General features: G+C 41.6%; 1 protein-coding gene across 8 annotated transcripts in view; it reads left to right on the top strand.

Annotated features, from left to right (window-relative positions):
- The first annotated feature begins 3,359 nt into the window (after positions 1-3,359).
- SANBR (SANT and BTB domain regulator of CSR) overlaps positions 3,360-22,351 on the top strand; it is a 54,978-nt gene continuing 35,986 nt past the window's right edge. For 2 of the 8 annotated variants that reach the window (XM_043543898.1, XM_043543899.1), the window contains exons 1-3: positions 10,755-11,098; positions 15,919-16,084; positions 20,668-20,854. In XM_043543898.1, the coding sequence (XP_043399833.1) occupies positions 15,935-16,084; positions 20,668-20,854 (337 nt within the window). In that variant the 5' untranslated portion in view covers positions 10,755-11,098; positions 15,919-15,934. Of the gene's footprint in view, positions 3,678-10,727; positions 11,099-13,666; positions 13,742-15,918; positions 16,085-20,667; positions 20,855-22,351 lie in introns of those variants that run through there. The other 6 variants (XM_037895988.2, XM_043543900.1, XM_037895992.2 and 3 more) reach the window with 6 other exon arrangements.

The following is a 22,351-nucleotide window of genomic DNA, read 5'->3' on the forward strand; positions in this document are numbered from 1 at the left end:
GTGTGTGTAACATCTCTACATTTAAATAAGTAGGCACTAGCAATTTTGTAACAACATGATTAGAATCTAGTTTAATAAATTTTGGTAACCATTTGTGCATAAGCCTGACTTGTTTCTCTGGTTTACTGTAAAGCAGCCAACACAATTAAAGAACCTCAGCCGTTTTGGCTATAAAGCCTGGCCATTAGGTGAGAGTACTAAGAGCCTAGCGTTGAGTTGTGCCGCCTCCACGGGGCAAACTCTTGGGGCGCTTGTCAGTCAATCCTGACTGCCCACTGCAAAGGAGCTCTGAGCTCTAGCAGTTAAAGTCACGGGTGTGGAGAGGCTCTTAGTGCTGCCATTGGGGCACCTGTCAGTCAGTGTTGACTGCCCACTGCGAAGGAGCTCTGAGCTCTAGCAGTTAAAGTCACGGGTGTTTAGGACCTTGGGGCATCCGTCAGCCTAGCCCGGGCTGCCCGCCGCGAAGGGACAGTGCGTCCTAGCGGTTAAAGTCACGGATGGTATAAAACGGGCATAGCTGGCACCTCACCAAACATCCTTGGCCATCGGCTAACACATGCAAGGAAAAGAAGCTCCTGTTCCAACCACCTACTGCAGCGGTTCTCAGATGTGGCCACCATGGGCTTTTCTTGCAGTTACAGCCTCCTGGGTGATGATGGGGGGAGGGCAAAGCAGTGGCCTCTCCCCTGGGGCCACCAGCAGGTGTTGGGCCTTGCCCCACTCTGGATATACAAACGCTGGAGGAGCAGGCAGCCAGTAAGGTTCCCCATCTTCCCGGGGGCCATGGAGGGTCAAGCTTCAGCCCTGGGATGGCAGGTGGCAGGCTCCTGCCGTGGGGCTCCGGACGCTCCCCCCGGCCCCTGCTGCCTTCTCAGGCCCTGGGCTTTGGCAGCAGGCTTGGGCCCCAGGCTCACCCCCATCATTGTCCCTGGCTCCTGCTGCCTCCCCACCCATCTCCTCATCCAGGGCTTAATTTGTCCCTGGGCTTTCTGGGACTAAGTCTGCTGTGAAAAGTGATATTTGTTTGTGTGTTAATGCCACTTTTCACAGCAGACTTAGTAGCTAGCTGGGAGGCCCTTAAAAGTGATATTAAACATACAAGTATCTCTTTTCACGGCAGCAGACTCACTAGCTAGCAAATCTAAAAAAAAGCACCCAAAAAGCAAAAGGAACAACAACAAAGATAAGAACATGCAAAGTACCTTATTTGTGTTTCTATTCTTTCTAGGTCCAGTAAAGAATAGAGACAACTGTACATTGTTTTTATTACTGAGTATGCAAAAAAATAAAAACCCTACATAAATAAATTACAGTGATTAAGGACATGTATATGTGTGTATTTACTTGTTTTTCCTAAAGTTAATTAAGTATTTTAGGAAAAATTGTGTCAGAGTGGCCAACAGCAAGAGTTGGTGGTTGCATTCTGATGCCACCAAAAATGTGTTGTGAGAACCCCTGACGTAGGGGCTTCTGCCTCCAGCCCCTCCATCTTTCCCCAGTACCATGACTTGCTTAGGAGCCACAGTTTCCACTGGTTTCCTTTCTCTCCTCCAAAGAGGTTGTGAGCACAGAGCATAAGGCAATGTTGCAAAAGGTATCATTTACTTACTGCCTCTGAAGGGTAGCATGCCATAGAGCAGGGGTCAGCAATAATTTTCGCAGGGGGGCCACTCCACAAATTTTGTTAAATTGTCACAGGCCACACATTTCTACTACTGTATATTCATGGAGGGGGTGCAGGGTCTGGGAGGGAGTTTGAGCGCAGGAGGGAGCTCTGGGCTGGTGCAGAGTGTTGGGGTGCAGGAGAGGGTGAGGGGTATGGGCTCTGGGAGGGAGTTTGGTGCAGGAGGGGGCTCTGGGCTGGGGCAGAGGATTGGGGTGCAGGAGGGGGTGAGGGATTTGGGTGCAGGACAAGATGAGGGGTGGGCTCTGGGAGGGAGTTTGGTGCAGGAGGGGGCTCTAGGCTGGGGCGGGAGATTAGGGTGTAGGAGGGGGTGCAGGGTGTGGAAGGGAGTTTGGGTGCAGGAGAGGGTTCTGACCTGGGGGCAGGGGGTTGGGTGCAGGAGGGGGTGCGAGGTGCAGGCTCTGGCTGGGAAACGCTTACCACAGGCAGCTCCCAGCCGGCAGCGCAGCAGGGCGCTCAGGCAAGCTGCCTGCCTACCATGGCCCCACGCCGCTCCTGGAAGCGGCTGCTGCTGGCATGTCTCTGTGCGCCCCTTGGAGGGGGGGGGGGGGCCCGAGGGGAGGTGGTGGGTCTCTGTGCACTGCCCGTGCCCGCAAGCAGCGCCCCCGTAGCTCCCATTGACCGGTTTCCGGCCAATGGGAGATGTGAGGAAGGTGCTGGGGACAGGGGCAGCGTGCGGAGCCGCCTCCCTCGCCAGGCGCACAGAGACGTGCCAGCAGCAGCCGCTTCTGGGAGCGGCATGGGCCCATGGTAGGCAGGCAGCTTGCCTGAGCGCCCCGCTGCGCCGCGGGACTTTTAGTGGCCCGGACTCGGAGATCGCGAGGGGGCAGCGGAGGCCGGACAGAAATGCTAGTCATGGCAGGCCAGACAGAAATTTTAGACGGGCCAGATCCAGCCCGCAGGCCGTATTTTGCCCACCCATGCCACAGAGCGTCACTGTTCCCTAATTCCGTCTCACCACCAGTGCTGCCCTTGAAATCTCATGAAACCACAAGCCCAGAGAGTTTAGGCAGAAGAGCCCGCTGGGCTTGGAGGCAGGAAGAAATAAGCAATGTTGGTTGGTTCTGCTCATTCAGTCTGCTGCTTTTGCAATTTTTCCACCTCTTTATTTTAATTTGCTTCCTTCTGTGCCTTACAATGGAGGGAAGCTGTGATCCTAAGATCCGCTCAGTGCCAACTAGCAGAGGCTTCATTGTTCTGTAAGGTTTTAGAGTAGCAGCCGTGTTAGTCTGTATTTGCAAAAAGAAAAGGAGTACTTGTGGCACCTTAGAGACTAACCAATTTCTGCATCTGATGAAGTGAGCTGTAGCTCAGGAAAGCTTATGCTCAAATAAATTGGTTAGTCTCTAAGGTGCCACAAGTACTCCTTTTCTTTTATTGTTCTGTAACAGTAACTCCTGTCAGGCCTGATGAACTACATGTAGCATACCACTTTAATAGTATTTATCCATAAATGATGTCATGTAAGCTCTTAAATGAAAGCCAGCATCACACTGATCTTTAATAGCATTGTGAAATGTAGGTACAGATACCAGTGAGATACTACAATTTGTATTCTGTTTTGTAATTGAAATCAATATATTTGAAAATGTAGAAAAACATCCAAAAATATTTATAATAAGTTTAAATTGGTATTCTATTATTGTTTAACAGTGGGATTAAAACTGCAATTAATCATGACTATTATTTTTAAATCTAGTTAATTTGTTTTGCATTAATCACATGCATTAACTGCAATTAATTGACAGCCCTAATATTAACCTGTCTGCCTCAGTTCACATGTAAATAAAGCATTGTAAGCCAATGCAATGGAACACACCAGGAATAAATCCTGGGCCATCAGTCTGACTTGGGGATCAGAGGAGAATATAAAGAGATGGCAAAAGGATACCTCTTTATCCTGCACCTGAGGAAGTGATCAGTCAGTGTGATTACATTCTTGAAAATGGGATCCCAACTTGCCGTGGTTGGAAATGCTGCAAGATGACTTTGGGTGAGATTAGATTTATTTTAGACAATGTTTAGCCTGTTAAAGTTAAGTTTGATCTCAAGGAAGCACGTATTGATTTTGTTTTATATGTAACCTTTCTGTTTCCATTGTTCTGTTTACTCACTATCTCTTATGTCTTAGCCTTTGATAACAAATATATCTCAGTGATGTGAGGTTATATAGTAGCTGATCCTCTGTTGACTCAAACAAGCTGATGTGTACACTGTCTCTTTGGGGATGGCAAACGCAATATTTCTGTGAGTAACCAATGACAGGGTCTGGATATTATAGGAAAACACTTCAAAGGGGTTCAGGGAGTGGTGTGTACCTATTATTAACCTGCAAAGCAAAGTGAGGGCTAGCATGCCCAGAGGAGATTGTTTGGGTGGCTAACAGACTGGAGGTATCAAGAAGCTCAAACCGGTTAAGCAGCAGCATGTCTCTCTCTTGCTGAAGGCAGAGGGGTAATAAGGTGAGTCACAGCCTGACAAAGCATCACAGAAGCACAGGGCCAATTGTAATATGCTCTACAGTATCAAAAGTAGAGTTAAGTTTTATTGTGCTATTAATAATTAGCTACAGAATTAACACATTTCATTACTGATGGGAATGCAAGATTTTCTTTCCTTCTCCAAACCAAGGCACACTGGTGTTAAGATAAATTGAACAAATATTAGACTAACTCCATTACAAAGACAAATGGGTTTGAATTTTCAGTACCTTGTCCTCAGTTACTTTCATGAACCTAGACATTGTTGAATCTTTTTCTTTTAGGGCAACTTTGAGTTGGAGATTTTCTTTCTGCAAGATTCTAATTTTTTCCAGATAGCTATTTTCTTCATGTAAAGATGCCTATCCAGTTACAAACAGTGAACATCAAACTCTGATACAAAGAAATATAGAAGATGCAATAATACAACAAATATTCTATGAAGTGCTAATCCATTCATTTGATCTTGAAAACAAAATTATGCTGTATGAAAAATATCCTTCAACAATGTTGTAACATGACTATTTTAAAGAAAGTTGTATTTCTACTTTAAAATGTTCAATAAGGTTTTTAATTAAATAATAGCAAACAGTATCCATCATGACAGGTTTCAGAGTAACAGCCGTGTTAGTCTGTATTCGCAAAAAGAAAAGGAGTACTTGTGGCACCTTAGAGACTAACCAATTTATTTGAGCATAAGCTTTCGTGAGCTACAGCTCACTTCATCGGATGCATACTGTGGAAAATACATCTGGTAGCTCACGAAAGTTTATGCTCAAATAAATTGGTTAGTCTCTAAGGTGCCACAAGTACTCCTTTTCTTTTTGAGTATCCATCATATATTTTGTCCAGTTCATACTGCAATTTCTAAGCAACGAAGATCACATTTCCAGCTGTAAATTTCCATGGTACAGGATCTGGTTACAACACAGTAGACCCCTGCCGCAATTACACCAAAGTTCAAAGTTGCAGTGTAGATGGGAATAAACTACATTTTTAATCATGCTTCTGAGTCATTCTACAGTCCTGCAAAGGTCCAGATCTGTAGCACCGTACAAATCCATGGTTCTATCTACACGAAATACCAAACCAAGTTTTAACCATGTCTATGGGTTACTATTTTGTAACAAGGTCCCTCAAATTGCATGGTAGAGATGTATGGTAAATGGGATCCTTGTTACACATACTGCATTCCAGTTTACAAAGTACATATTGCTATACATTTCTCCAAGACCATTTTTGCTACTTGAAAACATAGGACTTTTAATCATCAATATTTTCCAGTACTGCCCTTCAACCTACTTATAATATCACATTACAGGGAGCCTTAAAGAAATCTAGAATTTTGCCTCATCTTTAAATCGATAAAAACTCCCAGTGATGTTCTCATAGTTGCTACTTCAAACTCCGTTCCTTTCTCACTGATAAATATAGTGTAGAGTTTAAAGAATTGAGAGAAATGGAAAGACTTGCTGCACCATAAATTTAACAGCTGAACTAATGAGAAAAAGATGGACCAAGTGGGACGAGCCAATTAAAAAGTATCATTGATATAACCCATAATGCTACTCATGTGCTGCATTCTTTTATACACACACAAAGTATTTTACATTTTCATCATTTTTATTACGTATATAAAAAACTAACATACTACCAACAATTCTGTTTAGCATTAATAAAATGTAATTAGTAAGGCCCCGTCTACACTAAAAATGCAATGATGATTTTGTAACTGTTCATGACATTCTTATCTAACCCATTTATAACAAAAACAGGTGATGTCTGTGCATACTATAGCTTTTTTCACAATGCAACAAATGAGTCAACCATCTTTATGTGTTCATGTCACCCATACTTCCTAACTCAGTTTGTCCCAGTTCCTTCTGGGAAAATCTCATAATGCCTCATGAGGGGATAGAGAGCATGTAGTACATGCCCACAGACTAACACCAACAGCATGTGGGGCAGTGCACTTAGAATGTGGTGCCACAAAACGAGCTGGAGGAAGGAAGACCTGCCAAACTTGTAACAGAGGCATGGTTAGTGGGTCCAATCTACAAATAAACAATGTGTTGAACTGTTACAGATAGACAACCCCACCTTGGGCATCTGGTGAGGGCAAAACATTGTTACCTGTTGCCATTACTAACCAAGTATTAACCATGTTGTTTGAATACCAACTGTGTTTGGAACTAGCCTTGTCGCTAACTAGTTACAAACCTTATTAAAATTATAATTCACATTTGACCTAAAGGATAAACACTAGCAGTTCCTTGAAAAATTAAAAACACAAAGGGTGAAATCCTGGCCCCACTGAAGTCAATGGTAGTTTTGCCATTGACTTCAATGGAGCCAGGATTTCATCCAAAGAATGAACAGAAGTAAAAATGTAATACAATTTAAAAAAAAAAAAAAAAGAAAAAAGCACAGAGGGTGAGTACTATACAAAATGAGCTATAGTGATTCAAGTCACTAATATGTTTTAATTCTGATATTCAAAACACTTTCAGATGCCCTGTCCACAAGATGACTAGTAATTACCTGAGACACAAGGTGGGTGAGGTAATTTATTGGACCAACTTCTGTTGGTGAGAGAGAGAAGTTTTCGAGCTACACAGAGCTCTTCTTCAGGTCAGCTCTGTGCGGCTCGAAAGCTTGTTTCTCTCACCAACAGAAGCTTGTCCAATAAAAGATATTACCTCACCCACCTTGTCTCTCTAATATCCTGGACTGACATGGCTACAACTATATTGCATAGTAACTACCTAACATATGCTCCCATAGCTTGCATACCAAAATGTGCAGCAAAACCTGGCTCAAAATTTAACACAAAAACCACCTCCTTGGCATGGCTGCTACAACAACTTATAAGACAAATGTTGCCATAAAAATAAGACCTTTAGAAGACCTATACGTTCCAAAGGGGTGTGTGCACTGAGGATACTTAGGAGACATAGCAAAGGTGTAGTACTATATATATGAACCCAGAAAAAAACATTACTACAGAAAAATGATAGCAAGTTAAAGCTGATCGAAGCAGTATCACCTTGCTATTAGTAGAAATCAACATCATGGTAAGGCAAAATGTAGCTGTTTCAGTGGCTCTCTAGTTATTCATGAACATGAGCCACCTGCTATGAGTGGAGTATATGGGCTGAATCAGATTTCCAACGATCTTGGAAAAGTTGTTTGCCCATTTCCATAAACCATAGCCTTTTACCAGTGATGTGTAGTAGTGCAGCACTCTATATTTTCCCTAATATATTCTCTGATTTTTTTTTAATTTCTTCAGTAGAATTTATACTCATATCCAATCTTGCTTACTGCAAATCATTTTTACTCCTAACTTGATAACATGATACATCAACTTATGTAGCTCAATTTTGTAGTAAATATTGTCCTTTCTGCATCTTTTTACAGCTAAGAGAAGCACATCACCTACATTTACTATCTTGTTCAGGGAAATCTATACCTTACTTTGAGTAGCATGTCCACTCTGGACAGGGAAACAATACTAAACTAGTATAACAACCACCATATCAGAAAATGGTCTTCCTGACAGTTGTTGATATGATAGCATGATTCAAGCCATAGTGTAATCATGCCCAACAACTGCAGCAATTATTCTTTTCCTTACAGTAGAAACCATTATATTTTACTGATTTTTCTAGATAAATTCAAACCAGGAAAGGAAAATCTCTCACCTGAATAGATCTACTGACAAGTGTCTTTTCTCTTTCTTGAATTCCAACAGTCACACCAGCAATAAAAGGAAGGCCTCTTATTGCACGCAGATCTGGTCGCTCCATCTCAAAAAAGATATATTGGAACTGGGAAAGGTTCAGAAAAGGGCAACAAAAATGATCAGGGGTATGGAACAGCTTCCATATGAGGAGAGATGAATAAGATTGGGACTTTTCGGTCTTGAAAAGAGACGATTAAAGGGGGATATGATAGAGGTCTATAAACTCATGACTGGTGTAGAGAAAGTAAATAAGGAAGTGTTGTTTACTTTTTCTTATGACACAAGAACTAGGGGTCACCAAATGAAATTAATAGGCAGCAGGTTTAAAACGAACAAAAGGAAGTGTTTCTACACACAACACACAGTCCACCTGTGGAACTCTCTGCCAGAGGATGTTGTGAAGGCCAAGACTATAACAGGGTTCAAAAAAGAACTAGATAAGTGCATGGGGGCTAGGTCCATCAATGGCTATTAGCCACAATGGACAGGGATGCAAAACAATGCTCTGAGGTGTCCCTAGCCTCTGTTTGCCAGAAGCTAGGAATGGGCAACAGATCACTTGACTTGATGATTACCTATTCTGTTCATTCCATCGTAAGCACCTGGCATTGGCCACTGTTGGAAGACAAGATACTGGGCTGGATGGACCATTGGTCTGACCCAGTATGGCCGTTCTTATGTTCTATAGATTAAGTGTACCCTAAGATTTATGTGGATAAGGAAATGAGACTTGGTCATGGAAGGTGGGGCACTGACATGAATATTCAGGATAGTGCCAAGACCCTTTAAGAGGGTAAACCACCATGAGGAGTTACATCTTTTAGCATTCAGTTTGTTAGTTCCTTTTGTTTAGCTGTTAGTTTTACTTTTAAGTATACCTTAGCTACTCTAATCTAGCCCTTATCTCCAGCATCTCAGCATTGAGGAACCTGGAACATCAGACTCACTGTGACATGCCAAAGACTAGGCTGTCTCTTATCTAAAGGAAGGCTATGGATATGCTAGTCTAAGTAACTTCTGCAAGGAATGGTACCATGGGTACCACTCAGTGATGAGCTGCCAAAAGCTGAAGAACCGGTTCCTTCAGTCGCTCCGGGTCTTCGGCAGCACTTCGGCGGCAGGTCCTTCAGTTGCTACGGGTCTTCGGCGGCACCAAAGGACCTGCCGCCGAAGTGCCACTGAAGACCCGGAGCGACTGAAGGGCCCGCCGCCGAAGTGTCACCGAAGACCCGGAGCGCTGCTGGGTGAGTAAAAATTTAAAAGGGATTCTCAGGGGAGCCTCCCCAGCCGAGAGCTCAGGCGGGCAGGATAGGACGGTCCTGCGGGCCGGATGTGGCCCGCGGGCCAGAGTTTGCCCACCCCTTTAACAACCAGTTCTAAACCGGCTTCAAAATTTAACAACCGGTTCACGCGAACTGGTGCGAACCGGCTCCAGCTCACCACTGGTACCGTTCGAACTGTATTACTACTTTCTGATTCTGTGGTTTGGAGCTTTGATAACTTTTCCTTTAATAAAAATCTCTGCAGCCTGTCTCTGTCCTCAGCGTGAATGTTCTTGCCACACACTCCAATGGTCGGTACAAGGTATTGAACTTTCTACATCGGGGTCCTCAAACTCGGGGGTGGGACCCCTAAAGGGGTTGCAAGGTTATTACATGGGGGGTCGTGAGCTGTCAGCCTTCACCCCAAACCCTGCTTTTCCTCTAGCATTTATAATGGTGTTAAATATATAAATAAGTGTTTTTAATTTATAAGGGTCGCACTCAGAGGCTTGCTATGTGAAAGGGGTCACTGGTACAAAAGTTGGAGAACCACTGCTCTACATTCTCTAATCCTGTAGTCTAATTTTGGGAGAAGAACCTAAGGATATTCTGGTCAGATCATTGGTGGACCCTATAATAAACCAGCCCTCTAAGAATCAGGCTAACAAAAACTGCACAAAACTGGAGAAATCTGCTAAAAGCACAGGCCTGCCTGCAAGGGCCTAGCTTCTGTGCAGATGCAGGGATCTCTTTCTTCCAGCTGTTTCCAGGCAATATGGCTTTCCCATGCTCCACTGCCCCTGAAATCACCCAGGGGGACCCAAGCGAAAGTTAATGAAGTCCTCAGGGAATTCTCCACTGGCAGATTCACCACTACTAGCTGGGATGGGAAGGGGCAATGTACATACATCTACAGCCTGTCTGTCCTCTCCCCACTTCCAGGACATGAGGTGCCAACTCTCTCTTCTGTGCAGGAAAGGGGATCGCATTTAGGTCCTGGGAGGACAATAACGCCTCCACAGGAGCTGAAAATGTGTCTTTTACCCAGAGCCATCCTGGTGGTAGTGGTGAAATTGAGACCAATCGGTTTTTGGAACAGCACATGTACAGGTTAGGATTTTGTCGCGCTGTGAGGTTGGCTGCTGGGGTGACGTCATGCCCAGGTACAGGGCTGGTTGGTTGGGTGACATCGCACTGAGGTGGCGGTGAGGCGGGTGACGTCGAGTGGTGGGGTGACGTCATGCTGATAGCGACATCACGCTGAAGTGCCGATGGAGGATGGCGTGACGTCACGCCGAGACAGGGCTGGGGCCCCGGGGCGAGCGGATTGGGGGGGTCTCATCTCCTCCAGCCCTGGGTAGGGAAGGGAGCAGCCCCGCCCGCCCCGGCCACCTGCCTCAGACGGCGGCCCCCAGCCCGGCGTCGCCTTGCGCGGCTCGTTGCTAGGAGACCAGACGCTGGGGGTAGGGCGGAGCCGCTGCACTGCGACAAGGCGGGGGAAGGGGGCGGAGACTCGACCCCGTGACACCGCACGCCAAGGCCCGCCTCTCTGGGGAAGGCCGCGCCTCACCACCCATTGGCTGTCCTCTGTCGGGGGCTGCCAGTGTCCCGGGCGTGGCAGGTGGGGTGGGTCGCTGAGCGGCCTCTGCGCGGCCAGCGGCTCCCGGCGCCGGAGCTGCTGGGAGATGGTGGCGGGCATGCGGGCGGACTGTGGCAAGCTGCGTCTGGGCGAGGCCGAGGTCGGGGGAGACGCTGAGTCTGTGGCCGAGCTGCGGTAACGCTCTGCCTGGATTCTTGCCTCCCCCAGGAAGCGCCTTCTTGGTCCTCTCCATCCTAGCCTAGCGCGGCGCTGGGGCTCGCCGAGCTCCTCAGTGGCTTCAAACCCAGAGGTCCGCATCCTCCTGCTGCCGCCCGGATCGGGCCCCAGGTAACCGACTCCCAGCCTCTCCCTCCTTTCAGCGCCTCTTTCCTGCTGGGCAGGAGGCGCTGAGCACCCGCCTCGCCCTCCAGGGGACGCTGCCCCTGGGCCCGCCCCGCCCACCTGCTGGGCACCGCTGAGCGAGCCTCACAATTCGGGGTGTGGTTCGTCAGTCTTGGGGTCCCTGCTTCCGTGACAGGGGCCCCTGGGAGGTGGGGTGGTTGTGGTAAAACTAACACACTAATTTTGTACCCAGAAAAATAGATGGAGGACAAATAAATACTTAAATATTTTATCTTTTATTCAGTACTCAGAAAGTACCTTCACCTGCCCCCCCCCCCCCAAAAAAAAAAAAAAAAAAACAAACCAGCACACCTGCCCAATTTTTTTGAATACTAAACATTTCATAGACATGCCTGGTCTGTTAAATATGTGTAATCAGAAATGTCACTCAACTTAATAAAATATTAGAAATGACATGTCATAGATGTTTTAAGGATGCTCGTACTGTAATATGGTCATAACACCCTGTTAAATAGAGAAGTCTGTTGACTAATGTCTCTTTAAACAACAGATTGATTTTTTAATTCTTATTGTTTCTGATATTTACCTGGCAAGGATTTTTAAATGTGTTAATACTTCCTAATTAAACATATAGTATACAAAAAATCCCTGCACCGCCCCCCCCCCCCAAAAAAAAAGGAAAGAAAAAGAAAATCCTCTGCAACTCTAGTAAATTCTTTGCATGGAAATGCTTAAATCCCAGTCCTAGAATTGTGCTTTGTCTTCTTTCCATACCAAGGATTTGTCTCCATATTTTTTTAAAATTTTAGTCTTACATGATTCTCCACATAGCTCAGTGGTTTGAGCATTGGCCTGCTAAACCCAGGGTTGTGAGTTAAATCCCTGAGGAGGCCATTTGGGATCTGGGGCAAAAATTGGGGATTCGTCCTGCTTTGAGCAGGGGGTTGGACTAGATGTCCTCCTGAGGACCCTTCCAACCCTGGTATTCTATGATTTCCCTAACTGTAAGTAAACCTTCTATACCTTTCTGAAGTTGCCTTCTTTCTGTGTGTATTTAATGTACTAGTCTAAGTGGTTTTAAAACTTTGTGCCACACCCATAACTGCTATGTCTCACTTACCTTATTTGTGGCATTGTTTTTTTTTTAAGTTGATCTTCACTTGCAGTAGTGTAGGCTGTGCAGAACACAAAGATGCAGTGTCATCTCTAGAGAGTGGTGATACTTTAAGAGATGCAACCTGGACAAGGCCTATAATAAAGTGTGTACCATTGCTGCAAAAGGAAGTAGTCTTGAACATGGCTTTAGCTATGGCTTTTACAAGATTTATTATACAACAATAGAACAGTGTTGGAGAACCCACAATGGCAAGCACAATGTGTGCTAATTCCAAAATAGGAAGTAAATACTGAGACTTAATATCATACTACATGCATACAATATCCAAGCTCATTCATTTGCCTGTATGGTGAGCCATGTATGGCCCAGCTCTTTGTATATGATCAGAATGAGCATTTAATTCAAACAGCAGTAGTTGTTTGTATTTTGATTATTGCACATGCAGATTTAAGTAGCTATATTTATTTGACTGTGATACTTCCCATAGGGCAGCACATGTCAGTGTTGTGTATGAAAGAAAGAAATTAGAGCATGGGGCTTAATCTAATCCATTCAGGATTGGGAACTGTTCTAATTCTAACACTGACTCGTTGTCATTTGGTTATGCTGTTTAACCTGTGTTTAGTTTGTGGCTAAGACTGTAGTCCCATTCCTAGTCATTTTATGACCAAAACAGGTCCTCATCTAGGGTATTTGCATGGATAGCCAAATCTAGGCTCCAGTTAATACTAAAATAGAAAAGTGCATACTTGATAAACAAAACCTTCATGCTTCTCAAGAAATGTCACTGCCTCTTGGAGTACCTGTCATAATTGCACTGTTGAGTTGCTTCACCGTTATTACTAGTAAAATGTTAAGACTACTATAACCCATTGTGGTTTTGTTTCCTATAAATTGTAGAACTCTTGCAAATGAGAATAACTACTGTTATTAAGAATAACTTAATGAGAATAACCACTGTTCCTCTATCTCTGCACCTGAATATATAGTATATTTATACAATAGGAATAACCTTTATGAGGGAGCACGTTTATAGGCTATCCATATCAATAATGATTGTATTTTTATTAAGCCTAACCATAAGCGATACTTACATCTTGACTTTATAGAGAATAAAGCTTGTTCCTGCACCTTTACCCTGCTGTCATTCAGACAGATTTTTTTTTTTAACTGTCAGCTAAGGGTAGACTGGATAGCACAGGAGACAGGCTTAATATCTAATAACCATTCACCTCATTGATTCAGATTTGGCCTTGGTCATCCCTTTTGGTAACTTCTTATGCAATATTCAATGGTTTCTATTGGTTTCTGTCCATTCACTAATGGAGAAAGGTCTGAATTAAACAAAAAAAAATCATCACAATTTTGACAGTATTCGGAGAATGAAGGCCAATTATTGATTGGACATGGAGACTGAACTACTTTTACTCCTAAAGGTTGCAATTCTGGAACAGTGCTGAAACACACTGGCAGTCCTGCATAGGAAAGTTTTGACAGCTATTGCTTATAAGGTACCTCTGCTCTTTAGCTAAATATTTTCCATAGCTGTTAATTTGGGACTTCTTGCAAGTGCTACATTTCAGAGAAAAAACTATATATGACTTCCTGGTTTTTTTTCTCAAACAAAGCTACCTTGAAAACAAAAATCAACTTTCTCTCTAAATTTTCTTTTGATGAATATTCTGAACCTAAGAAAATTATTCCAGTTTGTTTCTTTTTCCAAATACTTTCTACAAATTCATTTACTTTTCCCCACAACATAAACACTTCCTCTGTTACATGTTGGGGTTTTTTTGTTTTTTTGTTTTACCAGTTCAAATTTCTGGCAAAACGTTATGCCTTATTGCTTATATACTCTGAAATGAAATCAGTGGGCTACCTACTACTGCAGCACAAGTTTGTAGGAAATCCTCTTTTAGCTACTAGAAAAGTAAGTGTGGGGCAAAGGAAGCAACTCTTACAGGACTTTCCCTGTAGCAAGCAAGTCCATTGAGACTACATCCAACTGCAGCCTTCTGAGGATTCTCCATAGTCATAGCTCTTGGCTATCTTCTCTCCTCCCATTGCCATATTATTTATAACCCAAGATTAAGATTTTCAGCTATGACTAGTAATTTTGAGTGCCTCAATTTTTAGGTGCCCAATTTGAGGCACCTTGACAGGACCTGATTTTCAGAGAGTGGGTGGCCAACACTTCCTGTAAATCAGACCTTCTTAAGGTATCTCAGTTGGGCACCCAAAATTATTAGTTGCATTTGAAAATCTTAGTTCTAAACTCTTTCCCCCACCAGGCTCCTTTTGAATATACTTACAACTTGGGGTGCCGCTTGCAGGAGGCAGTGGTATAGAAGAATCAAAAATTACCAAAATTGACAATCATAATAACTAAGGCCAACATTTTTCAAAATTGTTCACTAATTGAATTGTATGCCTCAGTTCCTTGATGCTCAAGTGGAAACCCATAGGACCTGATTTTCAGAGTTGCTGAGAGCTGCAGCTCCCATTGACTTCAGAGCTGTGGGTGCTTCAGAACATCTGAAAAGTCAAGTTGTAGATATCTTAGATTGGGCATGCAGAATTAATGGAGAGTCTGAAATAACTGGGCCTACCCTGTAGGCATATAAGCATGTGATTGGACGGTAAAGCACTTATTTACCAAGTTTTTAACTGGATGAGTTTAGTATTGTTTGAAACTACTGCGCATCATGCAAGTTTTGTCCAGTTTTCTTTCTTATTAATCTCCACTTTGTGGATCCCATCAGTTGCTAGTATTTCCACTTTAAGTGCTGGAATATCTATTTTAATAGCTACTCCCTCTACATAAGCTTACCTTAATTTACTTTCCGTGGCCAAAGCATGTGCTGCAATAAGTAATTGTATATCAGTATAATACGCTACTCATTCGTATCTACACCTTAAATTAAAAGACTATTTTCTCTACTTTTTATACAGTAGCTGTTATACTGATTCCTCTCTTTCCTATTTACTACCTAATTAGAAAAATCAGTGTCTCAATTTTTTGCTAATAACTTTATATTACTGTTGTCAGGTTTATATTTTTAAAAAAACCCAGCTGAACTCCCTGTAACCTGTAATAAGAATTAATGGTACCCACCATCTTGCTGATTTTTCTGAATGGTCTCCTATTTAATCTACTCACTCATTCATACTTGAAGGAAGAGGAGATGATTAATAACACTGCATGTTCCCTATTGAGGAATAGTTTTCTCCTTTTAGATTTAGATGTCAAACTATAGTATGACTCATCTTGGTATCTTCAGAATAACATCTGTTGTCTTCTTTTATCAAATGCCTTAACATTTCTAAATATTGCCACTTCCTGCTGTAGTTTAATTAATGTTCTTTTTAACCCTAAATCAAGTTGAATCTTTTGGGGGTTTTTTTATGATAGAACTACTTAAGGTATTGATCAGGATAAAAACCTGTTGGAACTGAAACAAACTACTTTGCAGTTGTGCTTTTTTTAATGGAATCTGGGCTGCATAGATGTCTGTATGATTTATTTAAGTAGTAGTATTAGTACTTGACTTTGTATAGTAACAGTAGTGCTGCCATTAATGTGTATTGTACTTTAACTGATCACGCAATTATTGCTGCTGTGAAACATGAGCCGTATTAAACTTTCTGGGTCTTTATGTATACATATTTACAACATTTGCCTCTCTAGCTTTTAGTGCCAAAAGATGAGTCGAGGATACTCAGAAAACAATAACTTTCCATATGATAACAATCAAATGGTTTTGGACATGATCCTGTACTCTTTAATCGGTGTCCCTCAGCCTATCAACTGGGACAGTGTGGCAAGGCTGGTTCCAGGATTTACATCCAAAGAGGTAACTTTGTTAACCATCAGTGTGTCTGTTTAAACAGTGCTTTATCAAGAGAACTACACTTTTATCAGAAGGGGGGCTGGAAGGGTGGGGGAATGGTTTTGTAAAGTTACTTGAACTTAAAGGACCTGAAAGAGTTAAGCAATATGTTAAAAATGCAAATAGGAAGGTGTTAGAAAACCTCCACATTCAAGATATGAAGTAAACAAAATTCATAACTTGAATGCAGAATGTGCATCTTATAGCCTAAGGCAGTATTACTGGGAATTAGTCAAAAGAACAAGTGAAGTGAAAAGAAAGAGTCTGTAACGGTTCAAGAAGCTTTCAGATTACAATGTAAAATACAGCCTTATGACAAGGAAGGCAAATACATACTTCATATTCCCTCCCCCCCCCGTTCACAGTTTATGGTATACTCGGCAAACATAATTTTCCTGAGGTAGATGGTGTTAGCATATGATCAAATATACTTTCCAATTGGAAATAACAAAGCTCCAATTTTCAAGGACAGCTAGCTTGATCCTTCAAGTCAGAGTGCTTCCTTATTCAGTGGGAGATAGGAGCACTCAGCGTCTCTAGGATCAGGCCCTAACTGTTTAAATTTTTCTGTAAACTCTTGGATTTCAAATTTGCTCAATGCACATATTTTAAAGGAAACACCTGGATGATTTATTTTATCTTGCCTGCTTCATTGTACAACTCTCATTTGTGTGTGTTTTTCGTTTAAAAAAGACAAACAAGATACTTTTGAGTCCAGGGCCAAAATTTGTTGTGAAATTCCAGGCAGTTTCGTTTTTTTGTGACTCACAATAACAAGTAAACAGACATCTTGTTGTAATTGAATGTGGCAACTCTCACTTAATTTATAACATTGTTCATGGGAATCACACAAAAAATGATTGGCTGGAGTTGAAGCCTAAGTGGAACTTTATTATTCTACAAGCTGATAGTGTTTAGTAGAGATTCATAGTTGTGGATGCTGTCACTTAATTTTTCATCTGATGATACAATGCTTTCTACTATAAGTAAATTAATCTTTTGTATGTTTTTTATTGACCTCTTTCTCTCAACTGAGATAATATCCCTGGTCAGTAGAAAAGTGGTTACTCTGCTTTAGGATATGCAGAGCCTCTATAGAAGGCTGTTAGAGTTGCTGTGATGAATTTAGCCCTATGATCTCAAGTGACTATTTATTTAATCTAATAGACTTTAACAGAGTTAAAATACATTCTCTCAAACTCCCATGTGAATTGTCCCATTCAGTTTAATGAAACTATTCTTATACGTAAAGTTACTCTCGTGTGTAGTTGTTTGACGCATTAAGGCCTTTAATTTACATTGAAATCTACATCTAATAAGTGAGGCCCAAATTTAAGTCTGTTTGTACACAAAAATTAAATTTTTAAAAGCCTAATATTGTTTTGTTTGCATTTTAACTTTTCCCTGCAGTTCTGGTAACCCAAATATTTCAACATTAGCCTGTTCATGACTGCATGAAAATTTACTCCTGGGAGAATTCTGAGCCACTATGCATGTGCAGCATTCATTGCTGTGTAGAATTTTTTTTCTGCAGAAAATACATTCTGCCAGAAAGGTGCTGCAGTTACACCTTTTGCCCACCAAGGGCCGCTGTGGTGCCAGAACAGAGAGCAGCCACTCCCAGGCCAGCCCCAGCTGCAGATAGGGAAGAGAAGAGGATGCCTTCCTCACAGCGCCCTGCCCCATGGGGCCAGGTCAGGAGGCACAGGATATGGGTGGACAGAAAGCATGGGGCACATTTGTAAAAAAAAAAAAAAAAAAAAACATTTCCTGAATCTTTTTTGTTGTCTGTATTGTTACAGACTTGGTTGCTGACAGGTATTTTGAAATAAATTACCAAAATAATTGAAACTGGCATGGTTAAATTGGATTATTTTGACGAAATATGCAGAATTTTGTAAAATTTTTAATTTTTTGGCACAGAATTCCCCCAAGAGTAATGAAAACAAGGAAGGGAAACTAAATAGAAATAAAGTGAAATTTTCCAGTCTGAGCGAAGTCCGTAAAGTAAAGGAACAATAATTGTGCAAATGGGAAGTTAAAATTATCAGACACACAGAGAAACTCACTATGTTGGGGAAGGGTCAATGCGGCTTTTGTAAATGGTAAGACATGATTTCCCTTCTGTTAGAATTCTTTGAGGGTATCAACAAGCATGTAGTATAGGGTTATCTGGTCAATACAATGTAGTTGGACTTTCAGAAAGTCTTTGACAAGATCCCACAACAGAAGCTTTTAAGCAAACTAAGCAGTCATGGGATGAGAGAAGGTCCTCTCCTGGATGAGTAACTAGTTAAAAAATATGTAACAAAGGGGTAGGAATAAATAGTTTTTACAATGGAGATAAATACAGTGGTTACCCATGGGTCTGTCCTGGCCCTGTGCTTTTGAACATATTAATAAATGATTTGGAAAAGGGGGTGAACAGTGAGGTGGCAAAATTTGCAGAGGATACAAATTTACTCAAGATTGTTAATTCCAAAGCTGACTGTGAAGAGTTACAAAGTGATCTCTCTAAACCAGGTGACTGGTTAACAAAATGGCAGATGAAATTCAATGTTAAGTGGAGAGTAAAGCACATAGGAAAAAATAATCCCAACTATATAGGAAAATGATGGGGTCCAAATTTGCTATTACCACTCAATAAAGAGATTTTTGGCGTCATCATGGCTGTTTTTTTCTGACAACATCCACTCAGCAACATCAGTCAAAAAAAAGCTAACAATGTCAGGAACCATTAGGAAAATGATAAATAATAAGAGAGAAAATATCATACTGGCACATATATGGTACACCCAGACCTTGAATACTGCAAGCAGCTCTGATAGCCCCATCTCTAAAAAAAAGATATATTCAAATTGGAAGCAATAAAGGGAAGGGCAACAAAAATGACTAGAGGTATGGAATGAGCTTTCATATGAAGAGAGATTAAAAAGACTAGGACAGGTCATCTTAGAAAGGGATGACTAAGGGGAGATATGATAGAAGTCTATAAAATCATGAATGATGTGGAGAAAGTGAATAGGGAAGTGTTATTTACCTCTTCACATAAGAAGAGCTAAGGGTCACCTGATGAAATTAATAAGCAGCAGGTTTAAAATAAACAAAAGGAAGCGCATCACACAATGCACAGCCAATCTGTGGAATTTCTTACCATGGGATGTTCTGAAAACCAAAAGTATAACTGGGTTCAAAAAAGAATTACTGTATATACTTGTTCATTAGACCATTTGTTTATAAGCCGACTCCCCAAGATGGGTTGGTAAAAATAGCAAAAACAGTATGACCCTTTCATAAGCCGACCCTATATTTTACGGGTTGGCAAATTTCGGCTCCTGGCCCTTTAGGGTAAGCCGCTAGCGGGCCTGGACATTTTGTTTACCTGGAGCCTCTGCAGGCCTGGAGCCCCTCAGCTCCCAGTGGCTGCGGTTTGCTGTTCCCAGCCAGTGGGAGCTGCGGGAAGTGGCGCCACTTCCCGCAGCTCCCATTGGCTGGGAATGGCAAACCGTGGCCGCAGGGAGCTGAGGGGCTCCATGCCTGCAGACGCTCTAGGTAAACAAAATGACAATATTAGATATTCAATTCAATGATTCCATAGAGTTTAAAATCATCAAATTTTGGTGTAGACCCGTTTATAAGCTGACCCCCTGCTCTTTGATGCATCACTTTTTTAACAAAAGTATTCGGCTTATGAACGAGTATATATGGTAGATAAATTAATGGAAGATGGGTGCATCAGTGGCTATTAGTCAAGGTGGTCAGGAATGCAACCCCATGCTTCAGATGTCCTAAACCTCCAACTGCCAGAAGATGGGACTGGACAACAGAGGATGGATCACTCAAAATTGCCCTCTTCTGTTAATTTCCTCTGAAGCATCTGGCCCTAGGCACTGTCAGAAGACAGGATACTGGGCTAGCTGGACCATTGGTCTGACCCAGTATGGCCATTCTTAATTTCTTATGTTCTTATTTTACAGACATTTCTAATTTGAGTAATTTAAGGTATTATAATTTAAGGAGCTAGGTTTAAAAAAATCTTAACTACCCTTTTAAGGTTAAGATTAAGCTGTAAAGAGAGGGAAATGCAGGATTAAGTCAGAAACTCCATCCTTTAATTTGTGTGAATGTTGGTTTGGTCTTGAAACTGTGGTAAATCTTAGATATTACATGGATATTCTGCCCTTCTTAGGTATTGCAGAGTGAGTTACCATGTGGCTTAATCAATATTAAGCGTGAAGATTCTTAGTTGGTTTGGTTTCAATTTAGAACTCCAATGTTGGCCATTTAGCAGGAGTTGGTGTATGTATTTTATGAGTTTTAAACCAAACCTTATACGTTTGGATAATCTAAGTACTACACCCAGATGTATAGACACTCTTTCCTTAATCTGTATTTGATATAATTTTAACATTAGCTTTAATAAACCTTTTTTAACTATGATGTAACAATCGATTTGCAGAAACTATTATCAGGAAACAATATCAGCCTTTAAAGTGATATAGTTTTAGGTATCTGCTTCATATTCCCATCGTTTTATCTCTTGACAGTGTGCAAAACGGTTTGATGAACTGAAAAGTAGTGGAAGTTCACCTGTTGACAACCAGTACAATCCATTAATGGCTACCGGCGGGAGTCCTGTTGAAACCCTAGCTACGTACATCAAATCCTCTCTGCTGGATACACAGGGGGAGTTTCAAGAACCTTCCATTGGGCAGAATTCAATTTCCATAACTGGTAAATTCTGTGACTTTGATTATAGTGTTATGTCCACTGTTTTTCTTTTGTCTGGTAAACCTATTTCTGGAATTAGTAGTTAGTAATCTTCAAATAAGTTTGCCACAAATACTGCTGCATAAACTAAAATAACTATTTCCAACTGAGTCAACCCATTTAGTGGTTCAAGTACAAATGTTTTATAGTTTGTGGCTTTTTAAAAAGTAGTTACAATAAGTGAGTTTTAAACTGCTTAAAATGACGTACATGATTTTTATACTAAATCTTTCAGGTACGTTCTTGGCAGTTTTATAGCCACAGGTATGTTAATGTCAAAACTTACCGCTGGAGGTGATAATAGTTGTGACTTTAAGATAAGTAGAAAATCTCTAAAGAAAACACAGGAGCAGTAGAACATTGTGTTGGTGATTTTACATTTCACTATTCTTTCCCAGCCAAAGGTCCAATCCATCTGCCACTGTAGTCAGTGAAAAGACTCCCATTTACTAAAACAGGAATTTGGATTGTGCCCCAGTTAACCAGATTGGTGTCATGAGACACTTTTGATGATGATGTGCTTTCTGATTATGACCAGTTTTTCACAGACTAGCAATTTCAAGAAACTATTATTTTTTGGGTTAAAAATAGCAATTTTGTCTTTGTCTAAAGTTTTTAAAGAAACAGTTAAACAACTGAAATGATTTTGTTTATGAACGATAGGAGGGTGGTGGCAAAAGTTGCTTTTTCTAACTAGAGCTCTTTAACAGTGCTACCGTAGAAACAGCTGAAGTGTGCAAGCTGAAACACAGACATGGTTCTTAATACATATTTTAAAAAAAACATCTTTTAAGCCTTGCAAAATATGAACATTTGCAAATTGCGTAATGGGTATGCAGTCTAGAAATGTTTCCTTAAGGCTTCAGGCACATACTTAAGTTGTGTACACATAGCAAGTTGAGTGCTCACTTGGTGCTGGGAATTTACCAGGTGAGCAGCTAGTGACTTATTAGTTTTGCTTATAAACTCCTCAAACAGAATAACTCCAGATTTTTCTTCTTTTTCAATAACCTAAGAAATTAAGTGCAAAAACCAACTGGCCTCTTCAGACATCACATGCAACTACTGCTAGTTAAACTGCATTATTCAGAAAATGCCTGTTTAACAAACAGAATGTATGTAGTAGTAATTGCCTTCTACAGGGACTGTCACACATATAAGTGACACAACAAAATCTTATAAAAAGAAATGTACATTCTTCCTTTCTCTCCTTCTGGCATACCTTAAATAAGGAACAGAGCCAAATGGTGGCTGTGGAGGGGAATATTTTAGAGGAACTTCCAAAACTTCATTGAGTGAATACCTGTGAAAAGATAGCTCTTGCTGTGCTCTGCAAAATCCAAGGCCCCACCTCAGTCATATGTCTCCTGGAAAGGAATTTCACATCCTGGGGACATCCACTCTGAAGGCTCTGCCCCTACACCTCACAAGACCACCCTAGGGACTGTCAGATAAGTAGAC

Source organism: Chelonia mydas, chromosome 3 (assembly GCF_015237465.2).
Source record: "Chelonia mydas isolate rCheMyd1 chromosome 3, rCheMyd1.pri.v2, whole genome shotgun sequence".
Lineage (NCBI taxonomy): Eukaryota > Metazoa > Chordata > Testudines > Cheloniidae > Chelonia > Chelonia mydas.